Source organism: Hydra viridissima, unplaced genomic scaffold, assembly GCF_058129835.1.
Source record: "Hydra viridissima isolate aposymbiotic clone 2 unplaced genomic scaffold, HvirCarnegie_v1 scaffold_1, whole genome shotgun sequence".
Classification (NCBI taxonomy): Eukaryota; Metazoa; Cnidaria; class Hydrozoa; order Anthoathecata; family Hydridae; genus Hydra; species Hydra viridissima.
Genome location: NW_028324300.1, coordinates 11351971 through 11374166, shown reverse-complemented (window position 1 = coordinate 11374166; position 22196 = coordinate 11351971). Strand labels below are relative to the sequence as shown.

At 26.8% G+C, this 22196-nt stretch overlaps 1 protein-coding gene and 1 long non-coding RNA gene across 2 annotated transcripts; both read left to right on the top strand.

Annotated features, from left to right (window-relative positions):
• Positions 1-71: 71 nt before the first annotated feature.
• LOC145187254 (ubiquitin carboxyl-terminal hydrolase 3-like) lies at positions 72-21166 on the top strand. Its single transcript, XM_090093909.1, has 16 exons — positions 72-736; positions 11250-11310; positions 12595-12678; positions 12993-13079; positions 13430-13517; positions 14221-14309; positions 14660-14776; positions 14845-14961; positions 15259-15400; positions 16483-16534; positions 17856-17939; positions 18580-18698; positions 18931-19053; positions 20209-20279; positions 20363-20403; positions 20752-21166. The coding sequence occupies exons 1-16, from the start codon at positions 631-633 to the stop codon at positions 20892-20894; spliced, it is 1524 nt and encodes a 507-aa protein (XP_089950035.1). The 5' UTR covers positions 72-630; the 3' UTR covers positions 20895-21166.
• On the top strand, positions 5671-7757 carry LOC149893336 (uncharacterized). The gene is made up of 2 exons (XR_016454449.1): positions 5671-5949; positions 6008-7757. It is a non-coding gene; the product is annotated as an uncharacterized LOC149893336 (long non-coding RNA).
• Positions 21167-22196: the final 1030 nt, after the last annotated feature.

Here is a 22196-nt window from a genome sequence, read left to right as displayed (position 1 = left end):
TAAGTGCAAAGTAATTCCCAATCAGAACACGTTTATCTTGCAATTTTAGCATTTTTAAGGATTTTTTTGTCATCGATTTATATAAATAACATTTTATATATAAAATATGCCTAGTTGACAGAGTTCTTCTTGGTTCAATTTTAACTGTTATTATACCAAACCATTAAAAAACTAAAAATGTTAAGTAATAAATAGCCCGTGACTTATTCTGACTTATTTTTAAAATATCAATGATTTATTCTAAGGTATATCCAATGAGACAGAAGGGTAAATATCGTCGAAAGCATTTTGTTGAAAATTTGTCTAATTTAGTGCAACAAATTTAGCACTTTGCCCTATAGAATAAATATGAATCTAAAAGAAAAATGTAAGAGTAAGTTAAAATAGCTCTGTATCTGAAGCCCCAATATAATTAAAGAGCAAAGACAAAAATTCTGTTCAAATCAACTTAAAATTCAACTTATCAGTAGAGTGAATATATGAAATCAAAACAGAAGAATTTTTTCTGAATTCACTATCTCAGTTACAATGTGCTTCTAGTTGCTTCTGTTGTTTTGAAAAATTAATGCTTTAACAGATTTTTAAATTTTTTAAAAATATTTTAACTCTCTTTTTTTTTTTTTTAAATCAATGTTTAAAAGAATGGAATGTAATCATCTAGAGTTGTCTGTAGAAATCTCGCCAGCATTTGTCAGTAGATTAATGACTGAAAACAGAAATCTATGGAGCTGCTCAGGTAAAGAATCTTTTAGTTAACTCTTTACTATAAACAATTAAAAAGTTATTTGCAGGAGAATTTATTTTCTAAATTTGTAAATGATGTCTTTATTCTGGTTTTATCTTTTGAGTAAATTTAAAGTTATTAATTTTTATACCAATTATTATGACTATTAGATTGTCCAAAAACCTTGATAAGCTTTAGCTGAGAAGCTATTCAAGGGTGTTTAAAATGCCAAAAATATATTTCAATACCTCCTGTAAAGGCAGGAAAACCTAATTTTGTGTCTAAACTCTCTATTGATATTTGTATTTTTTTGCTAAATTTTTTCTACTTTTTATATAATTTTGTGTTCAAAATTTGGCTTTTATAAAAAATACTTAACAAAAAAATTTTTTATTCAATAAAAAATCTGATAAGGAATGGCCAAAATAGTCTAGAACCACAAATTGAAAAGTGAAATATTTTGAATGCAGTCTTTGTCTTGGAGGTAAAGCTTATCCTACTTTGAAATTTTTCTTTCTGATTTGGCTAATAAACCTAATAAAGTTTTGTTAGACAAAAGACAGCTGGTAGCTTGAAACCAAAAAAACTTTTGAAAAGTGATTGGTCATCCTTTGATTCTTTCTATTTCAATCATATCTTGTCTATGTTTTGTATCATGAGGGTTAGGATATTTCTGATATCCATTATTGCACCAATGCAATGAGATTATGAGCCATAAACACTTGTATCAGACATATTTAATCATCAATCATCTATATCACTAATCCACAGTTTTAGAACCTTGGATTATTCTTAATTATTTTATCTATGCTTAGAGAAAGGTTTATGATTTCTTATCTTAAATGAAACAATTTTTGCTTTCATGATGAAAACATAAAACTTCAAAAATTCTAGATTCTGATATCATGTAGTCACAAGATTATTACTGCATAACATAATAGGTGTGGCCATGCAGATATGAATTTTGAAGTTTGAGAATTCTTTAATTTGTGCTTCTGTTGTGTTTGTAGAAGTCATTTTTATCTTTTTGTTCAGTTTGTTTAAAATAACTGCTACAATTTTTTTTGTAACTGATAAAGTATACTTATGAATTTCAATATTTGTTTATACAAACCCATAATAGTAAAAAAAATCTATGATTAATATTTTTGAAAAAGATGTCCTGGCCAGAAAGTCTAACATACAGATATGTATCAACTTTGCCAAATCCCTTTTTGTGATTTATTTATGTGACACACATTATACTAACAAGTTCTACTTTAAGCATCTTCTGATGTATCAGTGGATTTCTTTTTTTTTTTTTAACACCTTCAAAAAAAAAGAACAGCTTCCAAATTTTATACCGTTGTCTTAATAATTAGGTTTAAAAATGAAAGTAGTAATTCAAAATGGTGATTTTTAAATAAGTGAAGTATAACTTTGGTTGGTGATAATTTGAGAACAACATATGAGAGATATTTTTAAAAGTGTTAACAAATGAGAAAATCTGTAAAATTTACTTCAAAGATTCTTTTTAATACTTTGGCATTGAATAACTCTAGAATTTTTCTGTGAGGAATTTTGTTGTTATTATCTGTATAAGTTTATTAATGTACCATCTAAGGTTTTTAACAAAAAATATTGGTTTCTTAATATATAAATAAAAAATGTTGAAATTTTAAAACGGCCCCAAAGTTACAAAAGGCCCTAAAGCCTAAACTAATATATAGAAGTAGTTTTTATTTTTTTCTTTTTCTTGTTCACAGGTATAGTATTATAATTTTATAAATGTACATATTTTCTTTGTTCTATTTATTTTTTAGAAAAAGTTGCATTATGTAATTTTAAAAAAATTACCAAATTATAAAAATAAAGCAAATGCTTTTTAAAAAAGGTGGCTAAGTTACACATTAGTAATGGTTGATAAAATTATCAAGAGAAATATCTTAATGTGCGCACTGTATTATCACAAGTAAATTTTAAATAGTTTAAACAATTTCTAGAATTTATTATAATTAGTTGTTAATACATGTAATAAATATATCTGATAAGGTGTTATAAGTTTTTAGTTTTTAGGGTAACTCCACACCAAGTTTCTTTATTTTTGTCAAGTTACCTCATTTTGTGTACCTTGTTTTAACTCCACATCAAATTACCTTATTTTTATCAAGTTACCTTATTTTTTGTACCTTATTTTTTACCTTATTTTTGTTTACCTTATTTAATTATAATTTTGTTGAAATTTTGAACTATAATTGTCACCACTGGATTATTCTATTATAAGAAAGGAATGTTTAAAATTTCAAATCATAACATGAAAGAGTTCATGAGTTTTTACGATTTTAAATTTCACCCAGTTTTAGTGTTATTTTAAATTTTAGCTGATTTTTATATCATTTTAAATTTAATTTTTAGTGAATCATGAAAGAAATAATTCCCAAAATATTAATCTAAACATTTATAAAGTTTTTTGGATGCTGAACTCAAAAACATCATTTGCATAGGTTGAGTACGACAAAGTTTTTTTTTTTAAAAAAATCCTTTATTTTATCAGTTGAACATGATGAAGTGCAGCACCTTTTAATTGGTAATTACTCATAAACTACTCAAATGATTTTCTAATATTTTGTAGTTTCATGTGTTGTTTGATTGTATTAGTGTTAAATATTTGCTATCATTTTTTATCAGGTTAAATAGAATAAACAAATGTTAAATGGAGAAAAAGTTTTGTAAATTTTTCTTCAGAATCTTTATTTGTCACAAGTTGATATTTCAAAATTGACCAGTGTTAGTTGATATTTAGTTGGATGTTTTTTTTAGCTATATAAAAAAGACTCAATCTATGAAAAGAAAAGCAGGAAGGGGAAAAAAAAGGATTTGAAGATAAATATAATGCTAAACCATTTGCTTCATTAAGGTAAATCCATGTCATTCACAAAATCTTGCAAAAAAAAAAATTGAATTCAGCTAATCTTTGACAGGAAAAGTACTTAAATCTGAAGAATGTAAAACCTATCATAAAAAGAAATTTCTAAAGTGATCTATAGATGGAAAAATTAAAGCAGTGTCATTCAAAAAACTATATAAACTTCCAAATTGTAATGAACAGCAAATCATTGAAAGTTGTTGGTGTTTTACTAGACCAACTTACACAGGCTGTGACTGCTTATTTTTCATAAATTGGAAATGGTTCACTCTTTTATAGAAATTTTTTTTTTCAAATTCCCTAAAACTATTTTATCAACATATTTCCTTTAATAAACATTACAATGTTTATTAAAGCAAATAAGTTGATAAAATGGAAGCAGTAGATATTTTTATCAACAGTAGATTTTTTAAGCTATTTAAAACATATAATAAAAATAACAAATATATTGATAGGATAAGCATAATGATAAACTTTAAAATAATTTTTATATTGTAGGCACATAAAGGATTTTGTTTTGAAGAAGTGAGTTTGGCTTGTTTTATCAAACATTCTTTTCCTAAATTAATGATAATGCAGCGACTGTTTCATTCTAAAATAACTTCGAGAATGAAACAGTTGCTGAATTATGTTGTTGTGCTAATCTAACATTTTGTCACTCAATTGGTTTTGGTGACAGTTTTTTTGTGTTGACATGGTGACAGCTTTACAATTTCATTGGTCGTATAAAAGTTGATTCAGAAATCTCCACTCCGCACAAGTCACACCTCATTATAGTTAGGCAACTTTGAATGTTGTAATTTTTTAGTTATCCAATTATTGCTTATTTGTTTTAAAATATGCACAATATCATTTGTTTTACATAACAGTTATTCAACAGTAACCCAAGAGGCTTTTCACCTGCAACCATGATTTATTTTATTCTTCTTTCAATTTTTTTTGGAAATCTGCAATAATTTTACAAACTGGAAAAACTTTGATAACAAAAAAAAAACTTTGTGGACCTCTGAAAAGTCAAACTAGTATTTGTGCTAAAATTACTTTTTTCTATTTTTTCTTGAACATTTTGTTGCTTTGCCATACATAAAATCTATAATCATAAAAATAAATATAATCATAAAAAATAAATTATTAAGAAGCAGATTTTTTCACAACAACTTATTGAATTAAATTGAATATCATCTTCTTTTTTTTTAAATTTCAAACTCATCTGGTAAAGTGTTTCTTTCAGACCACAATAACCAAGTGACATCTTGTTTTCTGATCATCTTTGAGATACAAGGCACTGGTATACCTTTAAAGACTGAGGGAGGACGGATTGGGACAAAATTACCACTTTTTGCTATCTTGTTCAGGATCTTCTGGCTAATTTTATCTGGCTATATTTTGAGTTATTACTTGATGAGCAACCATAAATACAACATTTATTAGGCATTTTACAAGATTAAATATTCTGAGCTTAAGTTACTGAGTTAAAATTTTGATTAAACTAAATTTTAGAAATGTTCCTCTCTGGTTTCTATCTAAGCGTCTAATTAAAGGATGCCAATATGTTACAACTTTGGGCATCATTACTTAAAAATAGCACCCTTTAATTTTTTTAGAAAAAGCTTTTTAACTGTTTGTATTATACTCGAATGTTTACAAAAATATAAACCCCCTTGAGTCGTTCAATTTTTCCACTCTGTTTAAAATTTCTTTACCCCTCAAATTTTGAATGAGATCATAGCAGTGTTAATAACTCTTTTTCAAAGTATTTTTTTAAAAGTTTAAAAATTCAAGTTCAAAAATCTTCAACTTCTCATATTTAATTTTATAAATAACATTTTTGAATTCTTAATCCATAAACAAAGAAGTTTAAAAGACTTTTGGAAACCAGTTCAAAAGTCAAACCTCAATAGCTCATGAACTATTTTATATTATCAGCTAAAATCTTGTGTATTTCTTATAATGAGTCAAGTATGGTTCAATGGACCAAATGGTTTGATGTGGAATTACTCTACTAAGCTTTTTAACTGTAAACATTTTGAATTTACAATTAGATTTTACACTAATGGCTTTTACAAAAAGAATTCGAAGTGCTATTGTTACACAGTATTAGAATGATTTGTATAACAAGTTTTAATCTGAGAATTTTAAATGGAGAATGTTAATTGGTTTTAATTAGAGTGTTTTAATTGGAGAGTCTTAATTGGAGCGTAGGGCATGGCTAAATAAAAAAACTAAATCTTAAGATTTTCTAATTTAAACTCCAATTATTGTCATTACAAATTTATTATTAGTATTATTAGGTTATTCTCATTATTGTTAGTATTATTAGGTTATTCTCATTATTGTTAGTATTATTAGGTTATTCTCATTATTGTTAGTATTATTAGGTTATTCTCATTAGTTGTACCAATATATGATTAACAATCGTTATTTTTATCCTAAAGGTATTAATACAAATATTTAATAAACTTTTTATCCTAAAGGTATTAATAAAAATATTATGCAGTCTAAGAAAATTTATTTCAACCATGCTTACCTATTAAAAAAATCTCCAGTAAATCATTTTTAAGATGTTGAATCTGAGTTAACACATGAGTTGTGTGTCCAAAGACAAGACCATTTTTGCTTATGCCATTCCTCCTATATAATAATACAAGCTAAACTGGTCTTGAATCAACTGATAATGTAAAAAAAAAAAAGCGAAGCAGGAAAAAGTTATGAATTATGTGCTGTACTTTTTCTGTCTGTGATATGGTGATAGATACTTGTAGTTTTTAAAAACACCACAAGATAAATCCCTGATACTCTGAATCCAGAAGAAACATTGTAGTGAATGCAAGTGGTATGAATATATTTGATGGCTTCCCTAGATTTCTTGCCAAGTAATACTCACTCAATATAAGTACTAATGATTGTCTGTAGTTGGTACAAGTTTCTTTCTTTGAGTGTTTTAACTGGTTCTTACTTTAAAAGTTTTCTTTCTAAAGTTTGTTTCATAGTTTGTCAGCTGTTATTGGCTGTCATCTTGAAGGGTGTGGCCTAATGTCCAAAAGAAGCTTTTTTTTTTTATCATTAGATACTTAAATTAGAGATGCATGAATATTATTACTGGCAGTAAAAAGTTACTTGTTTTATTTTTTTTTTGCAACATATAGAATTAGTGTGCTTTGTTTTACTAAATACTTTAATGTGTTTTTCACTCTTTTCTGCAAAGGTTTTGTCAGGAAAATAACCTATTTTTACACTTGTCTTATCAGCATTGTAGATTTGATTAGTCTGGCACTTGTGTTTCTGAATTATGTCAAATAGATTTTCAAGATGATTGTAAAGACAATGTTGTATGATAAGAAATAATCCCCAATAGTCAGTCTTTGACTGTGCAAATTCAAACGCTAGACAACAAACACCTTTCATTGACAAACTATGATGCACACTATATAATGTAATTATGTATACATATCAAGATCTACCTTACTACACAAATAACTTCTTTTGAAACTAGAATGTAGCTTTATAACCATTGTTCTTCACTTTTCTTGCATAACTAAATATTATAGACTTAGCAGTTCTATAGTGACTGATCTCTGCACACAAGGACATGGCTTCAGATACAGCCAATTTGTTATGTACTGCTTTTTTTCTTCAGAAATTTCCCTTGTATCCTTTTTCAGACCATTTAACATTATTTAAGCTTTATGGATTTTTTATAAATGCTATATATGCTGTAAATGCAATATTTCCCACATTTTTGTCACTAGATTTCAAATTGCCATATCTGCAAACACTGCATTACTTGTTACCACATTTTAATTTACACATTTGAGCAAGTAGTTGTGTCCATAACAATTTTTGCTGGAGTAATTGTAGCAGTGGAATTTGTTACAATTAACCAAAAGAACTGAGCTATGATATAAACTTACCACTGCTATGAACATTTGCTGTGGCTCTTTTGTAGGAAGTAGTTGCTGGCTCTTTTAACACTTGGAGCATTTTAAAAAACCATTGATTTTTAAATAACCTCAACTGGTAATCTTTTCTTTAATATGATGTGATTAAAAATCATAAAATATCTTTTTGGTATAACCTAAGTGGGAGTTGTATAAACTATTGGAACTGTTTTTAAAAAATTGAGAAAAATATAGAAATTTAATAGACCAAAGGTATTTTTTATGTATACTAGTATATTTAAAATAAAAAAAAAACAAAAAAAAAAAAACAGCTGCTTTTTATTTGATAATATCTAGCAATAGCTATAATTCAAAATTGGCATCCGATTTCAGGTTAAGATTTGATTGAAAGACTATGAAGGATGTTGTTTACTGTGCTGCTTATGGCTGTTGAAACATATCAGAAATAAAAAAGTAGTATATGTATACTATGTAAGTTTGAATTCTGCTACTTTGTGCTTTTGCTTTTCCAACTAAGTTGTCATTTAATTTACTTATAGTAGAGGCACCAAGAATATAGTTATTTAGTTTATATTTTATATTTATATGTATGCAAAGTTTAATAAATTTATTTATAATATAATTTTTAAACCAATTTATGAAGATAAGATACCAAGTTAAAGATTTTAACAAGAATTTTTTTTTTTTTTTTATCTTTTGACAAAATATTAAATAAAACCAAGTTATTTAAAGCCTAGATCTAATTTTCTTAGTAAAAGTATTTCCAAGTTTCATGCGCCACTGTGCAAACCATTTTAAAATGTTTAAGAGGTTTCATAGTGTAAAAGTTCTAAAAAAAATGGTGAGAAAGCAAGAGTAATCCAATGATTGGCAATGCTGGTAGTATAAAAAAACTTAAAAAAAATCTAAGGATAATTTGAAGTCATCCTACACAATCTCAGTATTGGTGGTATTGTTATCTGAGTATAAATACTCCAGCTGACAACGCAAGACAACCCTCACTAGCATTTAAACAAAATGGGCAAGGAAGAACCTTTTTGATCAATCTTTCTGTAGTCTGTTGAGCATATTTTGGATCTTGTTTAAATAAAAGTTCAACAGCAAATATCCCATTGACAAGTGTTGGAAAAAGTATCAGTTGAGAGTAATTTTTAATCAAATTTCTAAAGTAAAAAGCATCAATAAAAAAATGGTTTAGAAGAAGATTCTGGGGAAAAACAAGAGTGTAAATCTCAATCAAATTAAGAAAGTGTTCAGATCAGAGTCCAATCAAAAATGGTAGAGTTAATTGATAAACAGGCGAGTTAAAATATGTATGACCACCTCATAATTATTGCATCAAGTTTTTGTGCACTTTCCTTGTTAGATAAAAATTTTCCTTAGTAAGCAAATGTTTAAATAATTCAAGGTTTAGATACATATGTGTATGTATGTATGTATGTATGTATGTATGTATGTATGTATGTATGTATGTATGTATGTATGTATGTATGTATGTATGTATGTATGTATGTATGTATGTATGTATGTATGTATGTATGTATGTATGTATGTGTGTGTGTATGTATGTATGTGTGTATGTATCTTATTTAATATGGCTATAATAAATAAGTTCAAATAAGTTGATTAATGGAACATTGAAGCAAATTGTTATGGAAAATTTAGACATGTTTACTGTAAAAAAATGCAAATTAATTGAATTTTGTAAAGTTAAAGTTTGTTCACTATTCTCACTTTTAAAAAAAATTTTTAATTTTTTGATCTGAAATAATTTAAAGAAGTAAGGAAGGGTAACAAGGAATAAATTTTTTTTACTCAATAAATGAGCTATAAAAAAGACTTTTAAAAAAATCTAATAGCTGCTCATGAGATTTTACTATCAATGCAAACTGCAACCAAAAAAAAAGATGTTTTTGCTGAAGAGCAAGTCTTAGCAAATTCAGTATTTTATTCAGCAAATAAAAAATCAGAGCAAATTTAAAGCAAAGCTATTCAACAGCCATTTCAATCAGAGCATCAAATAACTCTTTGATTTTCTTTCTATTAGAAAATCAAAGAGTTATTTGATGCCTAAAATCTTCTTTTTTTTTTTTTTTTTGATAGCATATTACAATGGAAATAAAAAGTGCACTTTTTATGTTTATTTTCAGCTTTGACACCCAATTTCTTAGAAACTACACATGGTTAAGGCTTGAAATTTTGGATTTCTCTTAGTGTTTATTATTGTTAGAAAATTTAAAAAAAAGAATTTTCACAAGTAGTTTCTTTGATTTTTGCCATCTAATTGTGCATAGAGCATTATCTGCTTACTAACAGTGTTATACCTTCATTCATGTAGTTACAGGCCACACATGAAGCTATAGAGTGTCATTTAGGTGGAATTCCACAATTTGAATTTCTTTTGCACAAAGCAAAGCCCTCAACTAATTTAAGTTGATTGCAAAAAAAAATTTTATTTACACTAGTAAGTTTTGTCAAGTTTACAAAATTTAAAATTACTCAAAGCTATCTGGGTAATTTGGAAAATTTACCTGGATAACAGGTAAAAAAAAAAAAAAGACAAATTACCTGGGTAACAGTTATGATATCACCCAAGTAAGAAACACTTGTTTTTATATTGGAAAAGATTGGATTTATACAGTATTTTCTAAGCTAAGATTGTTTATGAAAAAAAAAAAAGTTAGTTTTTATATAATGGAACATAATTATAGTGAATAAAAAAACACAGCAAATTATTCCACAAATTAACAATTGATTTTGATGAAATGTTGAAAAACCTGCTTCCACAAGAAAAATTCTGATACTGATATTGCTATGGTCATTTTTGTCAGTTCTAAAAGCAGCCATTATGAAATCTTTAGTATATATTGTTAATATTAAAATCTTGCAAATATCTTTTGATCTGCCACACCTGTAGGCACTTACTGAACTCATTCTTGTCTAAATTCTTGTTTTACTCCTTTGATTGGCAAGGCAGCATTGCAACAATATAAATCACAAGAAAGTTAAAGCTTGTTGTAACAACTCCAGCGAGTGTTTTTTTCTGAGTGCGTTCTAATGACTTCAATTAAAGTTTTTCCGCCACATGAGCTTTCAAAGTTCTCATATATTTGTGATTAGGTGAGTTTGTAAGTTGCGGAGAATGTATTTGTGATAGTTGTAACACGTTGAATAAAATTATCTTAATGTAACTTTTAAATTTAATGCCATGATTGTGCTTAAATTTTTCTTTTTCTTTAGAATACCCTTAGCCGTTTCTAAATATTTTCATTTTTTTGTTCAAATCAATTATCTTTAAATTGCTAGCTAAGTTGATAAGATTACATTTTAAATAAGATAAATTTCCTGAATGTCCTATGTATATATATATATATATATACATATATATATATATATATATATATATATATATATATATATATATATATATATATATATATATATATATATATATATATATATATATATATATTTATGGTATATACTTTAAAATTTAGTATGATACATGAGGAAATTTAGATTAACTTTAGAAATTAGGTTAAAATTTAAATTCTTTCAATTTTCTTATGAGTAATTTTATGTATTTTTTCAACATCCTTTCCATTACATACTCAATTTGAAGTTTGTTTAATATACTAATTCTTTAACTCTTGAAATGTAATTGAAATATTTAATTTGTATTTACACATCAAGTGATTATATTCAAACCTTTTTATTTCAGTGTGCAAAACCAACAAGAGTCCATGGATGTGCTTAAAATGTGGTGAAGTTTTATGTGGGAGGTAATTCTTTTCCTCTTTTTTCTTTTTTCTTTTTTTTCTGAGTATTCTTAAGATCAGCAGGCAGATTCAAACTAGCAGTTGCATTGTATACATTTATAGTCATACATTTGGCAAGAAAAGTGGTTTTTACCTAAATTCTATTCAAACTGACAAAAAATTTCTCTTTTTTATCTTAACATGTACAAGCTCATTTTGCTTTTTTTTGGTTTAAAATTTTTTTTGAAAAACTTGTTTAAGTTTCAAAGTAAAACAAATAAAATAAAACATGATTTTATAATTATAATAGAAATCTTCATCATGTTTATATTTTGTTTAAATAAAAAATACAATAAATGTTTTTTGCCTGTATTTCAAGTTGCTAGTTAAACCTTTACACTTTAACCAGAAGTATTTTTTTAACAAAAGTTTTTCTTTTCATTTTTCCAGTGTAAAATTATATATTTGTAGCTTTGAAAATGCTTCTGACATTAATTGATGTTTTATTTATAGTCATTTAGTTCATGTATTATGTTTGTGCTTCAGTTAAATTTTTTTTGCAAGTTTATAATAATTATGCATAAAAAGTTACTTTATTTAATTTCCCTGAAGTTATCAACATTTCAAGTAACAATCATGTTATTATGAAAATAAATTTAAAATATGTGCTACTATTTGTCATTTGTGCTGTTATATGTAAAACAAGTGCTTCTGTATGTAAATTATGTACTATTACATGTAGATTATACACTATTGAATCTACTCTTGCTTGCTTAATACAAAGGAGGAGTGGGAAAAATTAATATCTTTTATAAAACACACATAAAACAGTTTAATTCTAGGGTGGCTTGCGGTCAAATGCACATTTTTTAACATCTGTTTTATCATAACTTCAATAGGATTTAACATGCTCATATCAGTTTTATTGTATGGTGAGGAATAAACCAAAAGCTCATTTAACAAATTGAGATTTACAAAGTTTTTTATAAGTCGACGATTTTTATAGCCTGGTTACACTGAAATTTTTTTATTTTATCAGTGACTTACATATATATTTTCTAATTTTTTCACTGAATTTTCTTTTTGAGTTTTGAGTTTTTTTTTGTTAATAACAAATAAAAATTAATAAACAAGGGGTCTTAATAAGCTTGAAGTGGGTGGGAAAATTTTCTGAAAATTGATAAACATCTCCTCCCATTTATTAGGCACGCAAGAGTGTATTATGCAATATTGGATGTATATTATGAGTTATTGTATGTAAATTGCTGCTTTTTACAAATAAAACAATGAGAGAAAATTTTTTTATAGATATGTGAGTGGACACGCAAAATTACATAGTGAATCATGTACTTCGCACAATGTTTGTATTGATGCTTCTTTGATGGTCTTTTGGTGAGTAAGACATATAATTACATTTCTTTAAAAAAGTTTTTTAGCATGAAGTTAATTTTTAAACTTTTACATTAAAGTGTGCTGATAAATAATTTTATCAGAGACGAAAAAAAAAGAAGTTTTTTTTTTTGTGCATGTGTTTTTTTTTTGTTTTTTCTTCTTTGATGTACAAAAAGCAATCATTGATATTTCAAAGCCACATTTATTTTAAGAGTTTTTGATTAACATTTTTTTTTACACATTTTACTTAAGCCATAACTTTTAACAATATATTAGCTAATATTGTTTTGTTCTTAACTATTTGTTTTCTTTAGTTACAAATGTGACGATTTTATCATTAATGATACCAGCACTGGAGACATTAATCTAATTCGCACTGCGCTTCAAAATGAAATTCCAAGGTGAGTGTTTGAATTACTGATGCAATCTTATATTTCTTGTGTATTTTGTAAAGTACTAAGTACTAAGTTCTTGTGTATCTTGTAAAGTACTGAGTACTAAGTTCTTGTGTATCTTGTAAAGTACTAAGTATTAAGTTCTTTTATATCTTGTAAAGTACTGAGTACTAAGTTCTTGTATATCTTGTGTATCTTGTAAAGTACTTAGTACTAAGTTTAATTTACATTACTGAAATTCCTTTGAATATTTATTTCAGTTAATATAAATATAATATGTATTAGTTAAATTAATGTATATAAATTAATATTTTTATACTGTATTTGGTTGTAGTTTGTATTTGTTATGAATTTAGAATTCAAAAGCGTAAGAGGAGGCAATCAGCTGAGCAGCAATTTTTAAAAGAATTACCAATAAAAAAACTAAACCCATCTCCTTCTAAAGTAACTTTAAATTTGTGTTTTTTTTTTTTTGCTTTTTTTTTAAATAACATTTTGAATAATATTTTCATGAAAATTATCAATCTGATATTTATCAATGATTAATGAGGAGTGTGAAAATTATCAATCTGATATTTATCAATGATTAACGAGGAGTGTGAAAAAATCATGTTTCATCAACAAAATGTTACATATCCAATACTACAGAGTGTAGCATTTTTTTCAGTAAATAAATCAGTAATAATTTGACATATTAAGAATACTAATAAAAAATTTTTACATATTAAGAGTATTAAGAATAAAAAGTTCTAATAATTATTAGTACTTCTTATTCTTAAAAAATTTTTATAAAGTGGTTCCTTTTTTCTAATTGAAGTAAACTATAGAAGCTAGCATTTTATTTTCTTATAATTTTTTCTTGTAAGTTTTTCTGTTATGTTATGCTGCTATTAAAAAATGTTTTGATATGATTTTCAAAGGAGTGGATATGTTGTTGTAGGGAAGTTTTATTTAAATTTACCTCAATGTAAAAAGAATTTAAGATTACTATAAGCCTGTTAAATGTTTTAAGCTTAGTAAATTGCTAGTGGCAAGACATTTGGTTTAATATCAGTATTTGTAATTTTTCTGTTAAAAAAACAGTTACCTAGTTTTTTCAAATTTATTCCTGAGACTCCTTTTTGCCTTAATAAAAATATTTGTACAGGAAAACAAAACATGCAATAAAGCTCGAACAGTTGGGCTGAGAAACCTGGGAAATACTTGCTTCATGAATGCAATACTTCAATCGCTCAGGTGAACTGAGTTTATTTGTCATTTTTATAACCTTTGTTGCTGTTCATTTTATTGATTGCATGTTTAGCAATAACTACTTATATACAAGTGTTTTTTGTCTTGTTGTATGCTTGGATTATTGTTTACTTACTTCAATTTGTGAAAGTCATGAAAAATGTCAGGGAGTTACATGGCAATAAGATATTTTAACAAGTTTAAATGTTTATATTGTGTTCATCTTTTTTAAAGAATATAAGTTTATCAAGAATGTAAGTTGTAATGAATGATGTTATCAAAGAATGTGGTTTTAATGAATGTCTTCAAAGAATCCAGTTAACAAAGTTCTGTTATAATGTTTTTTTTTTATTCAGCAATTTGAAATATTTCAGTGGATATTTTAAAGAGTTACCAGCAATAGAATTGAATGAGAAAAACTTGGATGATAAAACAAGAAAATATTATACACGTAGCTATCAAACTGATGATGTGTAAGTTTAATCTTTTCAAAAAGTGTTTAGTTGTAAGGTAACAAGGCTAAAAGTACATTTTTATTTAGATCGTTGGTTGAGGAACTGCGAAAGGTTCTTTGTGCATTATGGCAGCAAGGTTCAAATACTGCAATTTCTCCAGAATCACTTTTTACTGTAGTTTGGAAGGTTGTTCCTAGATTTAGGTGCTATTTTGATTTTACTATTTGTCTTGTAATGCTGTTTTTTTGTTAATATTTAAAAGTGGCTATTAGTTAAAATCTATAAAAGTAGTTATAGATTTTAATTAACAGCCACTTAAAAAATGTTAATATATTTGATAAAGTAATTATAAATATAATTGCCTTTAAATCATCACTTTAGAAAATTGATATCATGTATTGTTTTCTTTTATGTTTTGATATTTTGCTTTGATATTTGTATTGAAATAAAGAATATTTTTTTAATAACAAAAATATATTTTTTAAAATATATATTTGTAGAGGTTACCAACAGCATGATGCTCATGAGTTCATGCACTGTCTGTTGGATCGTGTACACAATGAACTTCTAACATCCAAAAGGTTTACAAATGGTTGTGATACAATAATATCCGGAATATTTGGGGGACAATTACAAAGCGATGTATATTTTAACTTTGTATTTGTATTTCTGTATATCTAGACAACATAGTAAACATGAAAGTTCTAGTATACAGCTGTACATAAAAGTGTAATCAAAATTTTTTTTTTTTTAAAGAAAAATCGATTAGCTATACAATTGATATTAATAAGGTAAAATAGTTTAAAAAAAAAAAATTTATATATAGTCAAAAAATGAGTTGCATAACAGTTTGAGTTAAAGAACTTGTCTCTAAATTGATTCAACTAATTTCATGCACATCTTACATGGCACCTTTAGCCAATACTTGTTTAAAAGTTGCTTCAAGTGCTCAGTTGACTGAGTTTGATGATTTATGAATTGAACATCAATCTATGACCAAATATTTTTGATTGGGTTGAGATCTGGTGATCTAGCGCACCAAAGCCACAAACTGATTTTCTTTGTGTTGAATCAGTGTGTTATGCTATGTGTTGTGTGTGCTGGAGCCCTGTCTTGCTGGAAAATGTGTTGTTTACTTCTTCCATACAATTGCCTTGTTGATGGAATCAAATGTGTTTTGCAATGTTAAAATTATTTTTTAGTTAAGCAATATGGATACTCAGTAATTTTATCAATTAAAGCAGTAATTAAGTAAAATAGTTAGTTATCAATTGTCAAAATGTGTTATTTTTGGTATAGTTAATAAACTGGATTAAACTTTTAGGTCATCAATTAAATGGATTGTTTAGCTTTCAATTATTTTTACAAAAATTGAGTTTGAGAATATTTTTTTTTTTTTTTGATTTTTTATTAAAAGTAACATAAAAAGCACAAAACATAAAAAAAAAAAAACTTAATCTTTTTTTGTTAAATTTTAAATTTGAGAGCAACCAACCATTTGTTATGAAAAGTTCTCTATTAAATTTTTATGCATAGCTGTGTGCGATATTGATGATCTTTATTGATCTTTGATTGATCTTTGATTGCTGTAGATCTTATTCATTTTTTATGATTCTGTTGACTTTTTATTCAGTTTGTTATTTTTTCTTGGATTCTAAATTAAGTTATTGCAAAAAATTAGACAAATTTGCAATTCTATATCATTTTTTTTTTTTTTTTTTAAGGTAACCTGTCTTACATGTGGTACTGTCTCAAAGAAGCAAGAAGCTTATCGAGGTATTTACTTGCTACAATTATATTTCTATTAGACAAAAAGTAGTTAGACCACTGCTTAAAAAAAAATATCTTTCAAAAATGATGTAAACAATTCTATTGATTCATTTGAATTTAAGTTGCTAAACCAAAATCAGGTTTGTAGTACAAGAAATTAGCGACAAAAAAATCCCAGTTAAACAAAAATAATAATGGTAATAATGCATACATTCAAACATTTCTCAGTTCAATAATTCCTACCATTATTAATCCTACCATTTTTTATTTGATAGTAAAACCATCATTTCTGATCACTTCATGTATGTTTATTGGCATTGACTTAAACAGGCTGCAATGCTGACTAGGATAGCAAACCATGCTTTTTGTACTTTAGTTCTAAAGTCCTTCTTTTTACCAAAACTTCAAAGGTCAATTCTATTTACAATGAATAAACATTTTTTGTGGGTAATTCTTAACTCTTAGGCAGTAATCTCTAGATCAAATACATTTGAAGTGACATAACCTGCTACTTTCAATGTATTTTCCACATTTTTCAAGATATCTACTTAAGTAAACTGGTCCTATTCTTCTTGGTTCTGAAAGAAGAACTGATTCTGTACTCAGAGAAGCAATCACACATCATAGTATCCTCCCCTGTGTTTAAAAGTCTTAGTGATAGATTGTGATAAATTGTTAAATTGATTAAAAAAGTTACCCATTTGTTTTCAATAAGATCTAATAAAGGTAACCTTTTTTTGTCTGACCATAGGATATTTTGCATGTTCTTTCCTTTATCATGGCCAACCCACTCCATTCTTTAGTAAAGTATAGTCAAGTCTTCATGTGATTAGTTGATCTTTTTTTGGGGCTCTTTCTGATTAGATTTTCTCAACAAGATTAGTTTACAAAAATAGTTTAAAAGATGGAACAGTCTTCATGTCAACTTTTGTTTTGTTGATATTTATTATGCCGTTTGTAAACTTAATTGTCCCACTAGTATAGGTGCAAAACTACAAAACAGCAATAAAACAAAAATTTTTATACATGTATTTCATACATGCATAAAAACTTTTGTTGAGTTTGTTTTTTTCACCAAAAACATAGTTTTAACTCTTCTATAAAATTTTCAACAATTTTCTTGTTTAATGAGTGACTAAATTGAAATTGAATTTTTCTTTCGACTTTGAACAGCGCTTATGAAGCCTTATTGCGTTTATCTAACCATATATTAGTCATGATATTGTATTAAATTTTTGATACTTATTGTTCTTATCACTAACAAGATCAGTGTTCTGATCAGTATCAGTGTTTTTTTTTTTTTTTTTAAATTAATTCTATTTTTTAGATTTATCTCTTGATATTCCCTTTAAACCCAAACAAAAGACATCACCTGGTAAAAAAAAAATACTTAATACTTGTCAACTAATTGGTAAGTTTATGTATAATATGCCTAATTTCTAAAAATTACTAGCAATTTTCTTAAATACAGTTTTGTTTATAATAATTTCTCAGTTCTTTACATATGAAATAAGTCCATGGAATCAGTTTAAAGTTTATGTAATCTTACTAACATTTTGTCTAATAACCTGGACATAAATGTGTTGTTCAAAATTTTGGGTTTCTAATTTATGTTAAGTTATGTTATTACTTCTTGCAAAGTAGCATAATTTTTTAACCTCATTTCTGTCAATCATTTAAATCAGCAATTTATGTTGGTTAAATCAGTAACTTATGTTGGTTAGTTAAACAAGCAACTTTTTGCATCACCATTAAAAACATATTACAAATAAAAAGTTCAAGTGTTAGCTAGTGTAAGCCTTTTCTTTCCAAGTTTTAAGCTTATGATAGTTTTATATGAGTTAACTCTATCTTATAATTGTACTCAAAGTTGTAATTACAACAATCTAGTGTTCATATGATTATAAATATTGTAATTTTTTATTAACTGTAGTTGTTATAGTTATACTTTCTGTCATCATTGTATTACTATAGTAGATATACTTTTATTTTATTACGTGTACTAATTTATTACGTGTACTAAATTATTAGGTGTACTAATTTTAATTTAGATTGTTTACAGAGATTTGTTGAGACAGAAACATTGGATGAATCAGAATGGTATATGTGTGACAAATGTAACCTAAAGCAACCTTCAACCAAGAAATTTTGGCTATTGCGTCTGCCAAATGTATAGTTGCTAATTTCTCTAAACTAATATTTACTAAAATTTCTGCTTCTTAGCCTTAAAATTATTAGCGAAAAACTTTTCAAAAAACTTTTATCACACAGAAAAATATTTTCTCCTAACATCCCTCTAAAGATTTCTTGTTTTCTTTAAGTTTTAAGTCACTATGCAAATATTTAATGGGATATAATTAACTTTAGATTTTTTTTAATATTAGCATATTTTAATTCGATAGGTTCTTTGTTTACATTTGAAAAGATTTCGTTACTCACCACTTGCTCGTACCAAAGTAGATACATTTGTTCGATTTCCTATTAAAGAACTTAATATGGATCCTTTTATGTTAAAGGCTAACCAGGTAAAGTACCACTTACTTATAAGAATTGTTTGTAATGCTATATGTCATTTAGCAAAAGTAGCTCAATGCAAATGATTTGACATCAGCTCTATGACATCAGTTTTACCTTTACCATATGTTAATGAAAAAAACAGTGATTAACTTTTGCCAAGCAATCACATTCCTTGTTAAGAAATAGGAAAGAATGGGGTTAGTTGGGCCACCATATATACACCAATAAGAAAAAATGATAACCTTTTGGGGAGTATTTGACTTTTTGTAGGGAGTATTTGAATATTTGTGTAATAAATGCTAAGGACAAAAATTTGTATCTTTTGTGCATGCATGCATTCATAAATTTGTATTTTTCTCAAAAGAAGGAGGTTAGGAAAAGAGTAGGGCAAAATGGACTTAGATGATGATAGAGTCATGATCATAGACTGAGAGACTCAGCCCACTCTCTAAGTATACAGAGTAATTATCAACTTTACATAAGCAATATATTTCAAATTAATTCTTAAACATTTGAGTAGTTTTGTATTTTACATAAAATTGACTCAGTTTAGAAGTTACTTCAAGAATATAAAATGAAAAATAAAATATTGAATTTTTAAACAACTGGTTTTTTAACATTTTAAACTTGTGTTTCAAAGTCCAAAATGTTCTTTGCAAAGATGCCATCTCTAGTTCTAACAGTTTTTCCTTTAAGATTTTTTCTTTACTACATATTCACAAAACAAAGTAATCTTTAATAATTCAAAGTTTAAACTTGCAGAACTAAGCTAAACATTCTTTTTGATGTTCTTCTAAGAATGCCACTCTTCCTTCGGCTTTAAATCGAAAAATTCTTGGCCTCGTCACCTTCATCGAATGACTTTAATTTGCATCATTTTAACTGATAAAATAAATTGTATTCGCTTTAGATCTTTACATAAAATTTAGTCAATAGTACAACGTGTTTGTGGAATATAGTAATTACCCAAAAATTCGACCACAGTGATATGACTCGAGAGGAGAATCTTCCTATCATGAATTTTTGCTAACCCAAACAAAATAATAATAAAAAAAGCCAAAAGGTTAATCACTTTCCTTGTTCACACACGATATAATAAAATGAATCAAGATTTCTGAATATATATTAAAGTCTAATGACCTACTAAGTGTTATTTTTAACAGAAACCAAATCGCATGTCAATTAAAGCTCATCTTTACGATTTGGCAGCCTGTGTTGTTCATCACGGCAGTGGGTAAGTTTAAAAATATTCTAGAGAATAGTTAATCACAATGACAAGTTTATTAAAAAGTATATGCTTTATATGTCTTTATTAAGGGCTGGATCTGGTCACTATACTACTTATGCAAGGCACGAAGGTACTTACTTTGTTTGCTTATTAGCTCTTCTTGCTAAAGTATATCTTTTGAGGTTTTATTGGTTCGTTAAAGTTCATCGTTATGTTCTTTAGCTCGTTTTTGTGAGTGTATTTTCATTGGTTTAAAAAAAATGGAATTTTAAAATATATTTTCATTAGAGTCAGGTTTTCAAATTTAGAGCTTTCGTTTTATGCATTATTTGCGTTTATCTAACCATACATTCGTCAAGATATTATATTACTGTGCATCCGTCTCGATCATGATTTGATCATCTGCGATTTTTTTTCATATAAGTAGTAATGAATAAATAAAAGATGATGTGGTTGTTAAAATTCTTTTTTTTTTCAGGTTCTTGGTACAATTTTAACGACAGTAGCGTATCACTGACCAACGAAGAATCAATTCAGCACTGCAAAGCTTATATCCTGTTTTATACGAGGCAATACCCTGATGTTAGCATTATAGAACGTATCAAGAATAATTACGCGTAAAATCCGATTGATTGGATTTCAATTATAGTGCCCTTTTGTAGAAGATATGCTTATGCCAAACCCATGATTCGCTCAATGCTTTTATGGAATTCTCCCCTTGACTTTCCAGTAATTGAAAGCGATGGATAGATATCTCGCATGCTACTCATTAAGTTATATTTTGCTATTTTGTAATTTACAAGCTATTTAGTATTTTTTTTAAATTTATAGGAAAATAATACAAAAATTGTAGATGATGACAATGCTCGAAAAGACTTTATATTTCTGTTGAATATTTTTTTAAAGTAGCTTTACATCTATTTATCAAAGTTGTTGCCTCACTCAGTCAACTTTTTTCAACAGCTTTTACTTTTGAAAAGGAGAACGATGAAGTTTCCTTTATTAAATGTTGATGGCGAAAGTAAATCTTGAAGGGATTGCTTCAAAAACAGTACCGTCAACTAGGGTGACTTTGGCCACTATTTGTAATGACATTGATCCTGTAAACACTTTACAGACCTGTATTTGCAGGTTTCTGTACTGTATTAGCAAAACATTCCAAAAATTGGAAACTATAAAAATTATAAACCTGTAAAAACTTAACAGAAAAGTTTTATAGACCTTAGATGTTCCGTATTTTTGTATTTACAGAGCCGTCAAGTTTATTCAAAAGTTAATTTTTTTTCCAAAATTTAATAAAAATGGAACTGGCATATTGAATCAAACCTTTAACCAAGGTAATCATTCAACAACATGAAAAAAAGTTGTGAATTTTTCGTTTAGAACTTAAAAAAAATTCTTTTTACTTCTCTTTTGGATAAATTTATATGGACACAGAGCAAATTCTTTTAAGGTAAGAAAATGATAAAATTATGATACAATCATTTTGTTTACAAATATTAGAGCAGTTATGATATTTTCATTTACTTGCAGTATAAAACTCGCTCAGGTTGTCGATTAGAAAATACTAGCATAACCCAAACTTTGTGGAATACCAACTCACTCTCAGTTGTAAGCCAACTCTGTCAAACTTGAAAAAGAAAGAATATTTTATGGAATTAACAAAGTATCGTAGTGTTCATGTGGTTGATGTTTGAAGAATAATTTTAGTCAATGCTCTTTAGTCATTACTGAAGGCTCCATTGAGTTTTGAAAACTTCAACTGTTTTTGTTGCACTTGGACATTTTTGTGATTAGAAAACCTACTTGTGCAAAATATATTTATATTCTACATTTAAAATATTTTTTCTTTTTATTCATAGCTTTAACTTAACTGCTGTCAAAAGCTAGCAATGATAAAAGCTTAGCAGTGATTTCTAGCTT

Coding starts and splice junctions, on each gene's coding strand:
- LOC145187254 (XM_090093909.1), top strand. CDS start 631: ATGTTTAAAAGAATGGAATGTAATCATCTAGAGTTGTCTGTAGAAATC. Junction 14,777..14,844: donor AGCTATCAAACTGATGATGT/GTAAGTTTAATC, acceptor ATTTTTATTTAG/ATCGTTGGTTGAGGAACTGC. Junction 16,535..17,855: donor GAAGCAAGAAGCTTATCGAG/GTATTTACTTGC, acceptor TCTATTTTTTAG/ATTTATCTCTTGATATTCCC.